Genomic DNA, 18,402 nt, shown 5'->3' with positions numbered 1-18,402 from the left:
GATGGCAGGGAGTTTGGCCCCAGTGAGGGACTGGGCCGTATGCACTTCCCTCTGTAGCGCCTTGCAGTCAGATGCCGAGCAGTTGCTATAACAAGCGGGGATGCAGCCAGTCAAGATGCCCTCAGATCCTCTTTAAGGATCTGAGGGCCCATGCCAAATCTTTTCGGCCTCCTGAGGGGGAAGAGGCATTGTCCTGCCCTCTTCACAACTGTGTTGGTGTGTTTGGACCATGATAGGTCCTTAGTGATGTGGACACCAAGGAATTTGATGCTCTCGACCCGCTCCACTACAGCCCTGTCGATGTGAATGGGGCGTGTTCGGCCCTTCATTTCATAAAGTCCACGATCAGCTCCTTTGTCTTGCTCATGTTGAGGGAGAGGTTGTTGTCCTGGCACCACACTGCCCGGTCTCTGACCTCCTCCCTATAGGCTGTCAGGAAGACCAGCATCCAGTTGCAGAGGCAGGTGTTCAGTCGCAGGGTCCTTAGCTTAGTGATGAGCTTGGAGGGAACTATGGTGTTGAACGCTGAGCTGTAGTCAATAAACAGCATTCTCACTTAGGTGTTCCTTTTGTCCAAGTGGGAAAGGGCAGTGTGGAGTGCAATAGAGATTGCGTTATCTATGCATCTGTTGGGGCGGTATGTGAACTGGAGTGAGTCCAGGGTTTCCTGGATGGTGGTATGGATATGAGCCATGACCAGCCTTACAGAGCATTTCAGGGCTACAGATGTGTGCTACGGGCTTGGTGTTCTTAGGCACAGGGGCTATGGTGGTTTGCTTGAAACGTGTACGTAAAACCCCCACAAACTTTTACAGATGCACAATTGAGAGCATCCTGTCGGGCTGTATCACCGCCTGGTACGGCAACTGCACCGCCTGCAACCGCAGGGCTCTCCAGAGGGTGGTGCGGTCTTCCCAACGCATCACCGGGGGGAAGCTACCTGCCCTCCAGGACACCTACAGCACCCGATGTCACAGGAAGGCCAAAAAGATAATCAAGGACAACAACTACCCGAGCCAGTGCCTGTTCACCCCGCTATCATCCAGAAGGCAAGGTCAGTACAGGTGCATCAAAGCTGAGACCGAGAGACTGAAAAACAGCTTCTATCTCAAGGCTATCAGACTGTTAAACAGCCATCACTAGCACATTAGAGACTGCTGCCCTATATACATAGACTTGAAATCACTGGCCACTTTAATAATGGAACACTAGTCACTTTAATAATGTTTATATATTTTGCATTACTCATCTCATATGTATATACTGTATTCTATCCTATTCTACTGTATCTTAGTCTATGCCGCTCTGACATTGCTTGTCCAAATATTTATATATTCTTAATTCCATTCCTTTACTTTAGATTCTGTGTATTGTTAGATATTACTTGTTAGATATTACTGAACTGTTGGAGCTAGAAACACAAGAGTTTCGCTACACCCGCAATAACATCTGCTAAACACGTGTATGTGACAAAAACATTTTGATTTGATTTAATACAAACTGGGTCAGACAGAGGTTGAAAATGTCAGTGAAGTATGCGTCCTGGTAATCCGTCTAGCCCTGCAGCTTTGTGAATGTTAACTTGTTTAACCTTTTACTGCAGTGGGCTAAATCAAGGCTACCTGCCGCCCCAACACAGTGACCATGTATGTATGGTCACTTGGTTCCGGTCTACTTAATTAACGGGTGTCTCCCATAGACACCAATGCAATAGCAGCTGGGTCTGGTCTACTTAGTTCATTGGCTTTTATTGAACCAGAAAAAAACGGCGAGCGGGGTGTCTTGCTTCCTCTTCCGTCTCTGGCTTGACTATACTATTTCCGGTACGTGTGGGACTTTTATTGTGAAGACCAAAGGAAATAGAAGACCCGGAAGTTATTCTCCGCGATCGCGCTATGATTGAATCTGAGAAGGACAGAAGATGAGGAGGGAGAACATGTCCGAGACCCCTATCGAAGCGGGAAAGGAGATGCCGACAAAAAAGCAGAAGCTGAGCAGTGATGAAAACAGTAATCCCGATCTCTCTGCAGATGAGAATGTAAATTCGGTTTTGTTCTGTTTGTATCGGCGCGGACATGAAAAATGGTTAGCTAGCTAAGTAGCTAATGTTAGCTTTTATCGCTATGAAAAGTTAGGCTAACTAGCAAGCGACTGGTAGTTGATTTTGGAGTTCGTGATGATAGCTGGGCCTTTCCCTTTGTTTCATCTAGGCCTAGATTTGTCTTTTTTAGCTATAGATAACGTTAGTTGTGGTGCTTTCCCTTTCAAACATTCCAGAACAGGAAATAAGAAAAGGATCATTCAACGAGCAAGGGATTCGAGGCAACACTGCAAAGGGCCTCCACCTAAAATAGCTAGCTGGCTAGTTATGCTCTCTAGGTAGTGTTAGCTATCAAGCTATGGACCCTTCTTGGATTGTCCAAGTAGATAATCATTAGCTAGTTGTCAGTTTAGCTTTTCTAGTCTATCTCAAGCCCCTCATGGTAGGCCATCCCACTTCTGACACCAGTGTAGTCGAAAACAGGGGGTGCAGAACATCCATTGCCGGTTGCAAACGCATCAATCACAACCATCCCCATCTCATGTTGCTATAATTTGTGTTTGTAGGATGATGCTGTCAGCGTTGAGAGTGGGACCAATGTGGAGCGCCCAGACACACCCACCAACACAGCTAATGCTCCAGGCAGGAAGAGCTGGGGCAAGGGCAAGTGGAAATCAAAGAAGTGCAAATACTCCTTCAAGTGCGTCAACAGCCTCAGGGTGAGCCCTTCTTATCAATAATATTTCCAATCATTTCCAACTGCAGATATGTCACATCTTATCAATAGGCCTAATTTTGATTCCAGAAATGTCCTAATCTCAGCCTTGGCATGCCTGTTATAAGTATGTGTGAACTGTGCTGTTTATATGATAATGTGTGAGTTGTAAACAGCTGAATGAAGGTGTTCTAATGTTACAGGTGGGCTCTGAACCCAGGTCTCCCACAGCAGAAACCAATGTCTTGACCATTAGACCAAGAGGGAATTTCCACTTGGGCTGAGGTTCACACTGATTTTGAAGTCGCAGGCAGGGCTACCTCATCACCTTGACCAGGAGCTCAACTCATAATTCACTTGTTCTTTACACAGGAGGACCATGGCCAGCCATTATTTGGGGTCCAGTTCAACTGGCACAGTAAAGAAGGAGACCCGCTGGTGTTTGCTACTGTTGGGAGCAACAGAGTAAGTATCTTTGGCATCACATAAACCATGTTGAAAGTGTAATAGCCAACTCATGTGGTGTAAAAGACTCATGTGCCACCTGTCACTGCTGACTATGTGATGTCCTTAATTTACCAGGTAACACTGTACGAGTGCCATTCCCAAGGAGAGATCCGACTCCTGCAGTCATACGTGGATGCCGATGCAGATGAGAACTTTTACACCTGCGCCTGGACCTTTGACACCAGTACAAGCCATCCCCTCCTGGCCGTGGCCGGGTCGCGTGGCATCATTCGGGTGATCAACCACATCACCATGCAGTGTATCAAGGTGGGTGAATTTCCAAATAGTTTTATTTACACTAAGGATGGAATTTACATTTGTGCATAAGGGAGGGGTTAGTTGTGCCATCTCTGAATATTTTAGTTTTTTAATGCAGCACTATGTGGGTCACGGGAACGCCATCAACGAGCTCAAGTTTCACCCCAGAGACCCCAACCTCCTGCTATCCGTCAGCAAAGGTAGAACTATTTTATTTTTTATTTATTTATTTATTTAACCTTTATTTAACCAGGTAGGCAAATTGAGAACACGTTCTCATTTACAATTGCGACCTGGCCAAGATAAAGCAAAGCAGTTCGACACATACAACAACACATAGTTACACATGGAGTAAAACAAACATATAGTCAATAATACAGTGAAAAAAAAATAATAAGTCTATATACAATGTGAGCAAGTGAGGTGAGATAAGGGAGGTGAAGGCAAACAAATATATGTATAAATAAATAAAAATATAAAAGGCCATGGAGGCGAAGTGAGTACAACACAGCAAGTCAAATAGAAACTAAAAAAACACTGGAATGGTTGGTTTGCAGTGGAAGAAAGTGCAAAGTAGAGACGGAAATAATGGGGTGCAAAGGAGCAAAATAAATAAATAAATAAATACAGTAGGTAAAGAGGTAGTTGTTTGGGCTAAATTGTAGATGGGTTATGTACAGGTGCAGTAATCTATGAGCTGCTCTGACAGCTGGTGCTTAAAGCTAGTGAGGGAGATAGGTGTTTCCAGTTTCAGAGATTTTTGTAGTTCGTTCCAGTCATTGGCAGCAGAGAACTGGAAGGAGAGGCGTCCAAAGGAAGAATTGGTTTTGGGGGTGACTAGAGAGATATACCTGCTGGAGCGCGTGCTACAGGTAGGTGCTGCTATGGTGACCAGCGAGCTGAGATAAGGGGGGACTTTACCTAGCAGGGTCTTGTAGATGACCTGGAACCAGTGGGTTTGGCGACGAGTATGAAGCGAGGGCCAGCCAACGAGAGTGTACAGGTCGCAGTGGTGGGTAGTATATGGGGCTTTGGTGACAAAACGGATGGCACTGTGATAGACTGCATCCAATTTATTGAGTAGGGTTTTGGAGGCTATTTTGTAAATGACATCACCGAAGTCGAGGATTGGTAGGATGGTCAGTTTTACAAGGGTATGTTTGGCAGCATGAGTAAAGGATGCTTTGTTGCGGAATAGGAAGCCAATTCTAGATTTGACTTTGGATTGGAGATGTTTGATGTGAGTCTGGAAGGAGAGTTTACAGTCTAACCAGACACCTAGGTATTTGTAGTTGTCCACATATTCTAAGTCAGAGCCGTCCAAAATAGTGATGTTGGACAGGCGGGCAGGAGCAGGCAGCGATCGGTTGAAGAGCATGCATTTGGTTTTACTTGTATTTAAGAGCAGTTGGAGGCCACGGAAGGAGAGTTGTATGGCATTGAAGCTCGCCTGGAGGGTTGTTAACACAGTGTCAAAAGAAGGGCCAGAAGTATACAGAATAGTGTCGTCTGCGTAGAGGTGGATCAGAGAATCACCAGCAGCAAAAGCGACATCATTGATGTAAACAGAGAAGAGAGTCGGTCCAAGAATTGAACCCTGTGGCACCCCCATAGAGACTGCCAGAGGCCCGGACAACAGACCCTCCGATTTGACACACTGAACTCGATCAGAGAAGTAGTTGGTGAACCAGGCGAGGCAATCATTAGAGAAACCAAGGCTGTCGAGTCTGCCAATGAGGATGTGGTGATTGACAGAGTCAAAGGCCTTGGCCAGGTCAATGAATACGGCTGCACAGTATTGTTTCCTATCGATGGCGGTTACGATATCGTTTATGACCTTGAGCGTGGCTGAGGTGCACCCATGACCAGCTCTGAAACCAGATTGCATAGCGGAGAAGGTGTGGTGGGATTCGAAATGGTCGGTAATCTGTTTGTTGACTTGGCTTTCGAAGACCTTAGAAAGGCAGGGTAGGATAGATATAGGTCTGTAGCAGTTAGGGTCAAGGGTGTCCCCCCCTTTGAAGAGGGGGATAACCGCAGCTGCTTTCCAATCTTTGGGGATCTCAGACGACACGAAAGAGAGGTTGAAGAGGCTAGTAATAGGGGTGGCAACAATTTCAGCAGATAGTTTTAGAAAGAAAGGGTCCAGATTATCTAGCCCGGCTGATTTGTAAGGGTCCAGATTTTGCAGCTCATTTAGAACATCAGCTGACTGTATTTGGGAGAAAGAGAAATGGGGAAGGCTTGGGCGAGTAGCAGAGGGGAGGGCAGTGCTGTTGTCCGGGGTAGGGGTAGCCAGGTGGAAAGCATGGCCAGCCGTAGAAAAATGCTTATTGAAATTCTCAATTATAGTGGATTTGTCGGTGGTGACAGTGTTTCCTATCTTCAGAGCGGTTGGAAGCTGGGAGGAGGTGTTCTTATTCTCCATGGACTTTACGGTGTCCCAGAACTTTTTTGAATTTGTGTTGCAGGAAGCAAATTTCTGCTTGAAAAAGCTAGCCTTGGCTGTTCTAACTGCCTGTGTATATTGGTTTCTGGCTTCCCTGAAAAGTTGCATATTACGGGGGCTGTTCGATGCTAATGCAGAACGCCATAGGATGTTTTTCTGTTGGTTAAGTGCAGTCAGGTCAGGAGAGAACCAAGGGCTATATCTGTTCCTGGTTCTAAATTTCTTGAATGGGGCATGCTTATTCAAGATGGTGAGGAAGGCATTTAAAAAAAATGACCAGGCATCCTCTACTGACGGGATGAGATCAATATCCTTCCAGGATACCCCGGCCAGGTCGATTAGAAAGGCCTGCTCGCTGAAGTGTTTCAGGGAGCGTTTGACAGTGATGAGTGGAGGTCGTTTGACCGCTGACCCATTACGGATGCAGGCAATGAGGCAGTGATCGCTGAGATCTTGGTTGAAAACAGCAGAGGTGTATTTGGAGGGCAAGTTTGTTAGGATGATATCTATGAGGGTACCCGTGTTTACGGAATTGGGGTGGTACCTGGTAGGTTCATTGATAATTTGTGTGAGATTGAGGGCATCAAGCTTAGATTGTAGGGTGGCTGGGGTGTTGAGCATGTTCAAATTTAGGTCGCCTAGCAGCACGAGCTCTGAAGATAGATGGGGGGCAATCAGTTCACATATGGTGTCCAGAGCACAGCTGGGGGCAGAGGGTGGTCTATAGCAGGCGGCAACGGTGAGAGACTTGTTTTTAGAGAGGTGGATTTTTAAAAGTAGAAGTTCAAATTGTTTGGGAACAGACCTGGATAGTATAACAGAACTCTGCAGGCAGTCTTTGCAGTAGATTGCAACACCGCCCCCTTTGGCCGTTCTATCTTGTCTGAAAATCTTGTAATTGGGGATGAAAATGTCTGAATTTTTGGTGGTCTTTCTAAGCCAGGATTCAGACACGGCTAAAACATCCGGGTTGGCAGAGTGTGCTAAAGCAGTGAACAAAACAAACTTAGGGAGGAGGCTTCTAATGTTAACATGCATGAAGCCAAGGCTATTACGGTTACAGAAGTCATCAAAAGAGAGCGCCTGGGGAATAGGAGTGGAGCCAGGTACTGCAGGGCCTGGATTCACCTCTACATCACCAGAGGAACAGAGGAGGAGTAGGATAAGGGTACGGCTAAAAGCTATGAGAATTGGTCGCCTAGAGCTACTAGAGCAGAGAGTAAAAGGAGGTTTCTGGGGGCGATAAAATAGTTTAAAGGAATAATGTACAGACAAAGGTATGGTAGGATGTGAATACAGTGGAGGTAAACCTAGGTATTGAGTGATGATGAGAGAGATATTGTCTCTAGAAACATCATTGAAACCAGGTGATGTCATCGCATATGTGGGTGGTGGAACTGAGAGGTTGGATATGGTATAGAGAGCAGGGCTAGAATCTCTACAGTGAAATAAGCCAATAAACACTAACCAGAACAGCAATGGACAAGGCATATTTACATTAAGGAGAAGCATGCTAATCGAGTGATCAATAAGGGTCCAGTGAGTAGAGGTTGGTTGGGGTCGTGGCGATCCAGACAGCTGGCCGGGTATATGGCTAACGGTAGCAGCATAGGATGGAGGTCTGTTTGTAGATACCTCGTGCGTTTCCGTCGGTAGGTTAGTGGGGTTCCGTGTAGTGGGGTTCCGTGTGGTAGAGGGGATCAATCCAAATTGGCAAAATAGATATAGTGACCCAAGGAAAAAGGACACCATAGCTGGGACTTAATATTTTCTCAACTGACCTGACCTTTTGAGAACTAAACGATTTACATTTAGGAATGATTTATAATCTGTATGTACTTACATCATTAACAGAATGACTTAACATAAAATCAACTGTGTGAATATCTCATCAGCTTTGTGTTTTGTCTTTAGACCACGCCCTTCGTCTGTGGAACATCCAAACAGACACACTGGTGGCCATCTTTGGAGGTGTAGAAGGACATAGAGATGAAGTCCTCAGCGCAGTGAGTACACGACACTGCCACAACCATCTCTTACTGGCTTTCTTGAGCAATAGAAGTCAGGGATTTCTATGTGTATGTGACCATTGAAAATGGTGATACAATATGGACCACACAAAGAAATAAATGAGAGATGAATGCTATAATGAAAAATGTCTCTGCTCCAGGACTTTGACCTGCTAGGTGAGAAGATCATGTCGTGTGGAATGGACCACTCTCTGAAGCTCTGGACCATCAACTCAGAGAGGATGCAGAAAGCCATTCACGGGTCCTATGAATACAACCCTTCCAAGACAAACAGGTGAAAATATTGGTTGTGGGCAACAAACGTATGTGTATTCCCATGTAAATTTCAGTCATTCAGCAGACGTTTATCCACAGCAAAGCACGTTCAAATAACAGGGCTGGACAATTGCATAAAAGGAAAATAGTAGTGTTGCCAGGATACAGTGAGAATCTCACATTTTTTATTTAACCTTTTTTTAACTAGGCAAGTCAGTTAAGAACAAATTATTATTTACAATGACGGTCTAGGAACAGTGGGTTAACTGCCTTGTTCAGGGACAGAACGACAGATTTATACCTTGTCAGTGTCAGTGGGTTAACTGCCTTGTTCAGGGGCAGAACGACATATTTATACCTTGTCAGCTCGGGGATTCCATCCAGCAACCTTTTAGTTACTGGCCCAATGCTCTAACTGCTAGTCTACCTGCCGCCCCGAACTGTTGATTTTCAACTTGAAAATGTTTGCTCCTTTAACCGATGATTCTGTCTTCTTCTTACAGGCCATGGGTCTCTCAGAAGATCCACTTCCCTGACTTCTCTACCAGAGACATCCACAGGAACTATGTGGACTGTGTACGCTGGCTGGGAGATCTGATTTTATCCAAGGTAAGACTGAATCTTTTTGTTCAAACACACATACGTCACATTCTGTTATTAGGTTGTGGATCCCATTGTGACCCTCATAACCCCTACTCCTTTGTTCTGTTCCTCTCCTGAACAGTCGTGTGAGAACGCTATCGTGTGTTGGAAACCAGGGAAGATGGAGGACGATATTGACCGCATCAAACCAAACGAGTCCAACGTGACAATCCTGGGTCGCTTCGACTACAGCCAGTGTGACATCTGGTACATGCGTTTCTCCATGGACTTCTGGCAGAAGGTAAAGATGATATTTCCCCTTTTGTTGTGTCTGTGTGGAATCCCTTATCTGCTACTGTTCATCCCAGTATTGTAAGCAAACAGTGGTTTGGTGTTGGAACTTTATAACTAAATAGATGCAAGTTTGTTGTTTTAGTACTATACTTTGTTTAATGTGTCTCCACATAGGTAGTTGTCTGAAGCTCAATACGTTTTGTTTGATTATTGAAGTAACACATGTCTTGTCCTACAGATGTTGGCTCTGGGAAACCAAGTGGGGAAACTATACGTGTGGGACCTCGAGGTAGAGGACCCCCACAAAGCAAAGTAAGAGTCCGTAGGGAAACTGCACGTGTGGGACCTTGAGGTTGAGGACCCCCACAAAGCAAAGTAAGAGTCTGTAGGGAAACTGCACGTGTGGGACCTTGAGGTTGAGGACCCCCACAAAGCAAAGTAAGAGTCCGTAGGGAAACTGCACGTGTGGTGGTGTTGGGGAAGCTACTCTGAAGATATAGTTTACCAAGCTACCAATTACTTCACACTGGAAGAAGTTAAGCTACACTAAATAAAGTTTATTTTTTAAACTAGTTACTTTGAAAAAGTAGTTCACTACATCCAAACTACTTTGTGAAAAATCATCATACAGTATGTTAACAATCTGTAATTTAGCCTAATGATAGGGTAACATTTGTATTTTTGCCTAAATAGACATATCCAAATGTAAAAATGTTTCATAATGGCCATAAACAGTAACTGGTAATGTTGTATAGTTTAGAAAGGTCTGGAACTAGCCTTTCTGGTAAATGTTGTTATAACTTTGAGGTGTACTCTTTTTAGAACACAAGCTCAAGTACATGGTACAAATATGAACAAACAAATTCTAAACGACTTAGTATAAGATTTCCCATTAACAGTAAAATAAATATGATCTAAAGGTCCACTGAGCAGCACAGAGACACCATTCAAATGTGTGCAGACTCGTTACAACTTTCGTCTGTGACCAAGAGAACGCGGTCTTTCAATTCTATGAAATGATTTAGTGTTTTTTTATTTATTTTGAAAGCTCTAAAACCGGCTGAGAATTTCACAGCGAGATGAAACCACAACGTCTGGACTCAGACTGTCATATGCCATTTCCCAGGCTCACTTGCTCAGAGGAAATCGATTCTTTGTCTGGATTGGCCAGAGAATGTGACAGGTCACTCCCTATGAACATGAAGTGTCACGTTTCAGACCCCACAAGTCCACGCCGCTGAGAGAGTGGAAACAGAGAGCAGACAAAATGGGTCTTTGTGCCACTATGGCACAGAACACTATGGCGTTCAGAGCGCTTTGTACACCAAAATGTCAGTCAGAACCAGTCCAGAACCGCTCAGTCCCCCATACAGGGGACTTAACATCTAAGAGGTTTTAAACTAACAAAATGATTCAAATGAGAATTAGCATCAGACCTGTCTGAGAGGACATTTTTGTGTACTATCCCCATATTTTATTTTTACAAAAGAAATTGCAAAAAAGTTATTCTGAAAACACCAATAATTTAATTTAGTTCAACTACCCTAAGCTAAAGCAAAATGTATTTAAATGACTAGTTGATCTACATGTATTTCACTTGATCACTGTACGTGAAGGTAGAGGACCTGCAAAGTTTTAAGAGTCAACCTCCCACCAATACACCTCTCCTAAGCAGTGGTCCATGCTTAGATGGTAGACTGCCTGAGAGAAGTGAAGTCCAGTAGAGCACTCCTCTCCTTGTTATGTATAATGTTCCAGGGCTGTGACAGATGCCACAGAACAATGAGACAGATATTTCACGGGCTGTATAAATGTGAAGCATCCGCTTGGCGTTTTCATTAGAGAAAGCCAAGTGGCCGGCAGTGGGAGATGCTGGAGCAAGATGGATTTTGACCGACATTCTGCAAATGTGTCATTTTCAACATTTTGATCACAATACAGTTTTCTGTTCCCAAAGCTGCAATCTGTTACGAGCAGAGTGGACTAAGTTTTAAAGACTTTACCCTTTGCTAAAGTAAAAAATAAATGTCATTGTTTAAAAGGAGTGCAAAGGCGAATTGAGTTATTGCACATGTGCACTTCAAAGTAGGCGTTCCCTAACAGCAATATGCAAATATATGCTACAACGCGCCAATAGGATCTCTCAAGCTCATGCTTGGCTCTGCCCAGCCCCTTGCTTGTTCTGCCCACTGACTCATTTGTTCCCATTTGAAATGACGGGTGGTGGTCTATCTTTGTTATAACTAAACTATCTTCGGAGACACTGTCTTTCTGTTGTTTCACCAAATGCATTCTAACCTGGCTCACTGTTTCAGGTGCACCATCCTCACCCTCCCAAGATGCACCTCTGCCATCAGACAGACCAGCTTCAGCCGTGACAGCAGTATCCTGATCGCAGTCTGCGACGATGCCTCTATCTGGCGCTGGGACCGCCTGCGATGAAGACCACATTGGCAACGAGCAGCCAATTCTATTATGACGGACCAGTCACTTTGCTGTCAGGAACCAGAAACATTTTCCAGGTACACATTTTCTGTGTATAGTCTGCATCAGATCTGTCCAATGGAGGTGTTGTTTAACATCTCAGGAACCACTCCCAACATGACAAAGGTGCTACAGGTCTGCACAGAAAAATTTGTATCTGGAACCCACCAATTATTTTCCTTTTGTTTCCCTTCTCCGGGTTATACTTATACCAGCCCATCCTTATTAAATCCATGAGGGGGGTGAAAAGGTGCGCAATTTGGGGAGAAGATTGGAGAGTCAAGACTACAACCCTGGAGCCCTTCAAGATTTCTCCCCCTCCTTGCTATTTAGTTCCCCTTTGCTTACTATTCACGCTTTAATAAATGCTATTTTTCTAAAGGCTTCTTGTCTCATTCCGAGGTACTGAAGCGTGAAAAAGTTAGTAAATATATGGTCCGCTAAGCCCAGGCCATCTGAATGCATGGAGAAAAGGAGTAGAGGGAGAGTTTGGGTGTTAACCTTCTAGTTAACTGCCCCAACAGTGCATCTCATACACTAGAAATGAAAGTTTTCAACATGAAAATAAATGAAGCAACTAGGATCAGCTTGTATAGGCAAGCTAAATATGTATGGAATAAAGTAGTGGTGAAAAGAAAGAATTTTAAGAAACATTTAATATTTGACAAAACACCTAGTAATTGTTGCTATAAAACAAGATCTCTTTTTCGTCTTCTGTGGAGGACCATTCTTTGGTCTTCTCTGTCCATGCCTCTAATACTGTGGTATCGTCGAAACAACTCAAGTCTTCCAGAAATTAGGGTTTTGAGCCATGCGCCTCTGGAAGTTCTCATACCTGGGGAGAAAGATCAGAGGAGCACATGACTTTATGCTTCTGGAGGCACATTCAGTTCTTTTGCAGCGTCCATGCTTAACTGAATGAATGAGAAATTCCTCCAATGTTAGTTTGTAGCCAGCCCAATAACCACAGGTTCCACAAACGTGGGTCAGGCAAATTGAAAATAATTGATTGGGTTAATTCAAGCAGGTGTTTAAATGGTCTGACTTTGAATAGGACCAACAGGGGATAATTTTACCATTTGAGGATGGAACTGGCAGGGATGAACATTTCTGAGGGGTTTGGAGTCATCTGCGACTGGGAAACGGCAAAAGACGAGGAGAAATTATACAAACTGTCCAGCATCTTCTGAGTGAACTGAGGAGAGAGAGTTGAGTTTGTCAGCTGAGTGTGTAGGTGCTCTTAGCAACATCAAAATAAAAGTCCTGCACGTGCCATAAGTGGACAAAAAAGGAATAACTCATGGGGGATGTATTTTGACACGAGGTAAGTAGAGAGGAAGTAGGTCTACAATAGACTCATGTTTGAAAAGTCTCAATACAATCCTTTAGATATGGTCTCAAATACCCCCTGTCATAATGACCAACTGTTCTGCCCACTGACTGTTTGTGCAACCTAATACAACTGAACACAACGCTAGTGTGCCTGTAGAAAGTCAACCCCCCCCCTTGGATTTCTTCCAATTGTGTTAAAGTGGGATTCAAATGTTTATTTTTACAATCTACACAAAATACTCTCAAAGTGGAAGAAAACTTAACATTTTTAAGATTTGTAAAAAATAAGCGCCAATATACCTTAATTTTTTAGAAACACCTTCGCAGCGATTACAGCTGAGAGTTTTCTTGGGTAAGTCTCAGAGCTTTGCACACCTGTATTGTGCAATATTTGCTAATTCTTTTCAAAATTCAAGCTCTGTCAAGGTGTTGGGGATCATGGCTAGACAGTAAGTCTTACCATAGATTGTCTAGCAGATTTAAGTCAACTGTAACTTGGCCACTCAGGAACATTCACTGTCTTCTTGGTAAGCAACTCGAGTGTAGATTTGGCCTTGTGTTGCAGGTTGTCCTGCTGAAAGGTGAATTCCTCTCTCAGTGTCTGGTATAAAGCAGACTGAAGCATGTTTTCCTGTAGGATTTTGCCTGTGCTTAGCTCCATCCTGTTTCTTTTCATCCTGAAAAACTCCCCAGTCTTTGCTGATGTCAATCATTCCACGATGCAGCCACCACCATGCTTGAAAATGAGTCAGCTACTCAGTGATGTATCAGATTTGCCCCAAACATAAGGCTTTGCATTTAGGCCAAAAAGTGTCTTCCTTTGCTGTTTTTTTGCAGTATTACTTTAAGGCTTTGTTGCATACATATGTATGTTTTGGTATCTTCTGTATATTTGTATTCTTTTCACTCTAATTTAGGTCATTATGGGGTCACTACAATGTTGTTGATCCATCCTCAGTTCTCTCCCATCACAGCCATTGAACTCTGTAGCGGTTTTAAAATCAGCAATGGCCTCATGGTGAAGTCCCTGACCAGTTTCCTTCCTGTCCTGCAGCTCAGTTCAGAAGGACGACTGCATCTTTGATGTATCTGGGTGGTTTAATACAGTGGTTCCCAAACTTTTAATAGTCCTGTACCCCTTCAAACATTCAACCTCCAGCACCAGGGTCAGCATGCCCTCAAATGTTGTTTTTTGCCATCATTGTAAGCCTGCCACACACACTATACAATACATTTATTAAACATAAGAATGAGTGTGAGTTGTCACAACCCAGCTCGTGGGAAGTGACAAATAGCTCTTATAGGATCAGGGCACAAATAATATTATCATTTTGCTCTTTATTTAACCATCTTACATATGAAATTGTGAATAACTCACCACAGGTTAATGAGAAGGGTGTGCTTGAAAGGATGAACATAACTCTGCAATGTTGGGTTATATTGGAGAGAGTTTGTCTTAAATCATTTTCAACACAGTCTGTGCCTGTATTTAGTTTTCATGCTAGTGAGGGCTGAGAATCCACTCACATAGGTACGTGGTTGCAAAAGGAATCAGTGTCTTAACAGCGTGATTTGCCAAGGCAGGATACTCTGAGCGCAGCCCAATCCAGAAATCTGGCAGTGACTTCTGATAAAATGTTCACTGAACCACTTGAATGCAATTTCGATGAGGCTCTCTTGTTCAGATATCGGTAAGTGGACTGGAGGCGGGGCATGAAAGGGATAACGAATCCAGTTGATTGTGTCATCCGTTTCGGGGAAAGTACCTGCGTAATTGCGCACTCAACTCACTCAGGTGCTTCGCTATATCACATTTGACATTGTCCGGAAGCTTGAGTTCATTTGCACACAAATCATACAATGATGGAAAGACCTGTGTGTTGTCTCTGTTAATGCAGACAGAGAAGATCTCCAACTTCTTAATCACAGCCTCAATTTTGTACAGCACATTGAATATAGTTGCGGAGAGTCCCTGTAATCCTAGATTCAGATCATTCAGGTGAGGGATTTTTTTTTTTTTTTTATCCCCCGGATAGGTCAGTCGCGTGACAAACTTGTCATCATGCAAGCGGTCAGAGAAGTAAATATTATGGTCAGTAAAGAACTAAGCTTGTCTCTCAATTCAAAAAAAATTGTCAATACTTTGCCCCTTGATAACCAGCGCACTTATGTATGTTGTAAAAGCGTTACATGGTCGCTGCCCATATCATTGCAGGGTGCAGAAAATACACGAGAGTTCAGGGGCCTTGCTTTAACAAAGTTAGCCATTGTCACTGTGGTGTCCAAAACGTCTTTCAAGCTGTCAGGCATTCCCTTGGCAGCAAGAGCCTCTCGGTGGATGCTGCAGTGTACCCAAGTGGCATCGGGAGCAACTGCTTGCATGCGCGTTACCACTCCACTGTCTCCTTGTCATAGCTTTTGTTGGATGAGTCTGTTGACTCATCCAGCTGTAACGCATATAATTCACTGGCTTGTATGCAAAGCAGTAATGGTTTCAAAACATCTCCTGCCATGTCACTGATGCGTCGTGAAAGTGTTGTTGATAAAGGCATTGTCTGTATAGTTTTTTGGGCCTTTGCCCCCAGCATTGTTCCAGCCATATCCGCGGCAGCAGGAAGAATTAAGTACTCCACAATAGTATGGGGCTTGCCTGTCCTAGCCACTCGGACCTAGCCACTCGGACGCTTCTAGCCCCTTATTAATGGCATCTGTTGCTTTTATACATGTTTTACTACTCGAAAGTAGTCTTAGTTTTTAAATTGCCATGTTTTGTTTCTAAAATGTCTGCGCAAGAGTGAAGGTTTCTTCGAGTTGTGAGATAGTACTTTTGAGGCACTACTCCCAATAAGTGAAATCACATTTTCATTTGGCGTACCCCCGATGGCATTGCACGTACGTACCCCAGTTTGGGAATACCTGGTTTAATACATCATCCACAGCATAATTATTAACTTGACCATGCTTAAAGAGATATTCAATGTCTGATTTGTTATTGTTACCCATCTCTGCCCTTTGAGGCTTTCGAAAAAGCTACTTGGTCTTTGTAGTTGAATCTGTGCTTGAAATTCAATACATGACTGAGGGGCCTTACAGATGTATGTATGAGGGACAGAGGAAGGTGTAGTCATTTTTTTTTTTAAAGTCAACCGTGTGAGTCCATATAACTTATGTGATTTGTTAAACCAAAATTGACTTCTGGACTAATTTAGGCTTGCCTAAACAAAGGGGTGAATACATATGCAATAACTATAGTTTAGTTATGTTTTTTGTTTTTTTAAATGTGTAGAATTTTATTTTCACGGACAGTATTTTGTGTAGCTCAATTACAAATGAATACAATTAAATCTATCACTTTAACAGCAAGGTGAAAAAAGTTAAAGGGGGTGTAGACTTTCCATAGGCACTGTAAATACACCCGTGTTGCTGGTACACAGCAATCAAACCAAGCAGCTTGAGTATTGACTCGTATACATATTATCAAAGGAAGGTTACTTTCACTGATTATGTACACTGCAAACCACCCATAATGTTCTAACCTGCATAAAGGAGTCAACAGCGCACACAGTGGCACCTGATACAGGCGTCTGTTGGACCAGCTGCTCCAAAGGCTCAATAGACACACCAACTTGGGCCACGGAGGCAAGCTGAGGTACTGTCATCATCCCAAATGGATGCTCTCCACCCTCACCTATAGGAAGACAGCAGAAACACCAATGGTGTGGAACTTTTGCTCAACAGTTTACCCACCTTTTGCAAAGAAAATGCTTTTTTCCTACCGCAACTGGCGATCACAGTTTACCCACCATTGTTTTACCACTACATCACTAACACACATACTGACAAAACACCTTGTGACAACTACTAATGTAAGAAGGACTTTATTAAATACATTTGAATGATACTCACCTGGTTTTAATTGAGATATTTTAAAGATGGCACTTGGCTTGTCGTTGGTGATGAAACCCAGGAGCTGCCAGACCTGCCCACCGACAGGGTCCGGGAAGGAGAAGTAGACGGCTCCACCCATCCCCGCAGGGAAAGGCACTGTGCCCAACATGAACACCACTACATGGTTCACATTCTCATAGTCTGGTAGGTTGAAGACAAACTTGTCACCAGCAACCTGCTGGGCATCGGTCTGGACCTAAAAGACAATTGTAACTCCTACTTGAGCTGGAGTTATTTCAAGAGGTACTTTTCATTTAATTAAAGGCACAATCTGTTAATGTATTTCAGCAGTTTGACCCTGCCACTTCTTTTTGTAAACTGATAAATGGGTTAAGTAGGGATGAGCTGTAGGAGGATGGACTCAATGGATGGAATGGAACGGAGTCAAACTTGGTTTCCATATGTTTGATACAGTTCCATGAATTACATTCCAGCCATTACACATGAGCTTGTCCACATAGCTCCTCCCACCTGCCTCTGGTAGGGACATCATGATGTATCTCTTTTGGGACTCTTACAGTCATAGACAGCCATGCATGCAAGTCCATGGACCTGTCATGGTAGTAGGAAACATACTTTGAAGCGATAGATTTTCTGTTTAGAATGACACCCAAAAACAAACATTTGAGTACAATTTGGGTTATGATAGCGAGGGTAAGAAAAGTTGTACAAGCTAAACGATGTACACAAAACCTCTATCTCTGTTAAGCTCATATAATAGAGCATTTATAACTAGCTATATTGTTCAAGAATCAATGGGTATATGTAGCCTACGAGTAGAAATGACCAGTGAGTATCCGGGAATACAATACCACATTGTTCCTTCATATCAAATGTGTAGCTAGCTGTCATTTCAGTCCCAAGTTAGCTTGCTGCCGTTAGCAAGTTCCATACTTACCAATCTACCAGCAACCAAACATCCAAACATTGTAATGTCCTTGGTTTATTTTATATTTCGGTCAAGATGACTGTCTTACACTTAATCGATAACACCAGCTGAGTCCATTTCACAAAACTCTCGAGAAAGTTAGCTAGCTAACTCCAATGTCTTGTTACTCGTATGTTCTGCTTCAGACCACGTGTCTACGAGAACTTCCGGTTTGATTGACATTTCAAAATAAAAGCACCCAGAAAGAAAGTAATAAAATGCTTATTGGAATGTGATAGAACGCTTGCGTGGTTCTAATAGGTAGGCTATTTGTTTAAGAAGAAAAAAAACATACAAAAAGAAAGCACCAGTAAAAAACAAATGTTTATAATCTAAGATAAATTGTATTGTGATGGGACTGCAGAAAAAATACATAATGTGGGTTCATGGAAGTATGAAAACAGAAATACGTAGGATAGTTCCGTGTAACCAACATAAGTGATAAAATCACAAAAGATCCATCCTATATCTCTCCCACATCTATCCCGCCTTTACTTGCAGGTTTATATTTGGAATTGAAGGAGCATTCAGTAGGAGTCTGTCAAAGGCTTCCTTGTTTGGCCTATCAATCTGAGGATC

At 43.3% G+C, this 18,402-nt stretch overlaps 2 protein-coding genes across 4 annotated transcripts; one reads left to right on the top strand and one right to left on the bottom strand.

Annotated features, from left to right (window-relative positions):
• The first annotated feature begins 1,866 nt into the window (after positions 1 to 1,866).
• Positions 1,867 to 11,996, top strand: LOC129842196 (polycomb protein eed). 2 transcript variants are annotated; one of them, XM_055910637.1, is made up of 11 exons: positions 1,867 to 2,038; positions 2,608 to 2,760; positions 3,129 to 3,221; positions 3,339 to 3,530; positions 3,640 to 3,721; positions 7,885 to 7,976; positions 8,141 to 8,274; positions 8,759 to 8,864; positions 8,980 to 9,138; positions 9,370 to 9,443; positions 11,447 to 11,996. In XM_055910637.1, exons 1-11 carry the CDS (start codon positions 1,922 to 1,924, stop codon positions 11,571 to 11,573), a joined length of 1,329 nt encoding a protein of 442 aa, XP_055766612.1. In that variant the 5' UTR covers positions 1,867 to 1,921; the 3' UTR covers positions 11,574 to 11,996. The 2 variants fall into 2 exon arrangements, with proteins under 2 accessions (XP_055766612.1, XP_055766613.1); XM_055910638.1 differs by having other exon boundaries at positions 1,917 to 2,009.
• Positions 11,997 to 12,253: 257 nt separating this feature from the next.
• LOC129842198 (protein Hikeshi-like) lies at positions 12,254 to 17,994 on the bottom strand. 2 transcript variants are annotated; one of them, XM_055910642.1, is made up of 5 exons: positions 17,794 to 17,994; positions 16,854 to 17,447; positions 16,484 to 16,635; positions 12,692 to 12,810; positions 12,254 to 12,450 (listed from the first exon to the last, which is right to left on the bottom strand). In XM_055910642.1, exons 2-5 carry the CDS (start codon positions 17,002 to 17,004, stop codon positions 12,396 to 12,398), a joined length of 477 nt encoding a protein of 158 aa, XP_055766617.1. In that variant the 5' UTR covers positions 17,005 to 17,447; positions 17,794 to 17,994; the 3' UTR covers positions 12,254 to 12,395. The 2 variants fall into 2 exon arrangements, with proteins under 2 accessions (XP_055766617.1, XP_055766616.1); XM_055910641.1 differs by having other exon boundaries at positions 16,854 to 17,091.
• Positions 17,995 to 18,402: the final 408 nt, after the last annotated feature.

This window comes from Salvelinus fontinalis, unplaced genomic scaffold (genome assembly GCF_029448725.1).
Source record: "Salvelinus fontinalis isolate EN_2023a unplaced genomic scaffold, ASM2944872v1 scaffold_0023, whole genome shotgun sequence".
Classification (NCBI taxonomy): domain Eukaryota; kingdom Metazoa; phylum Chordata; class Actinopteri; order Salmoniformes; family Salmonidae; genus Salvelinus; species Salvelinus fontinalis.
Note: the sequence above shows the minus strand (reverse complement) of the source record. Positions and strands in the feature narration are given on the sequence as shown.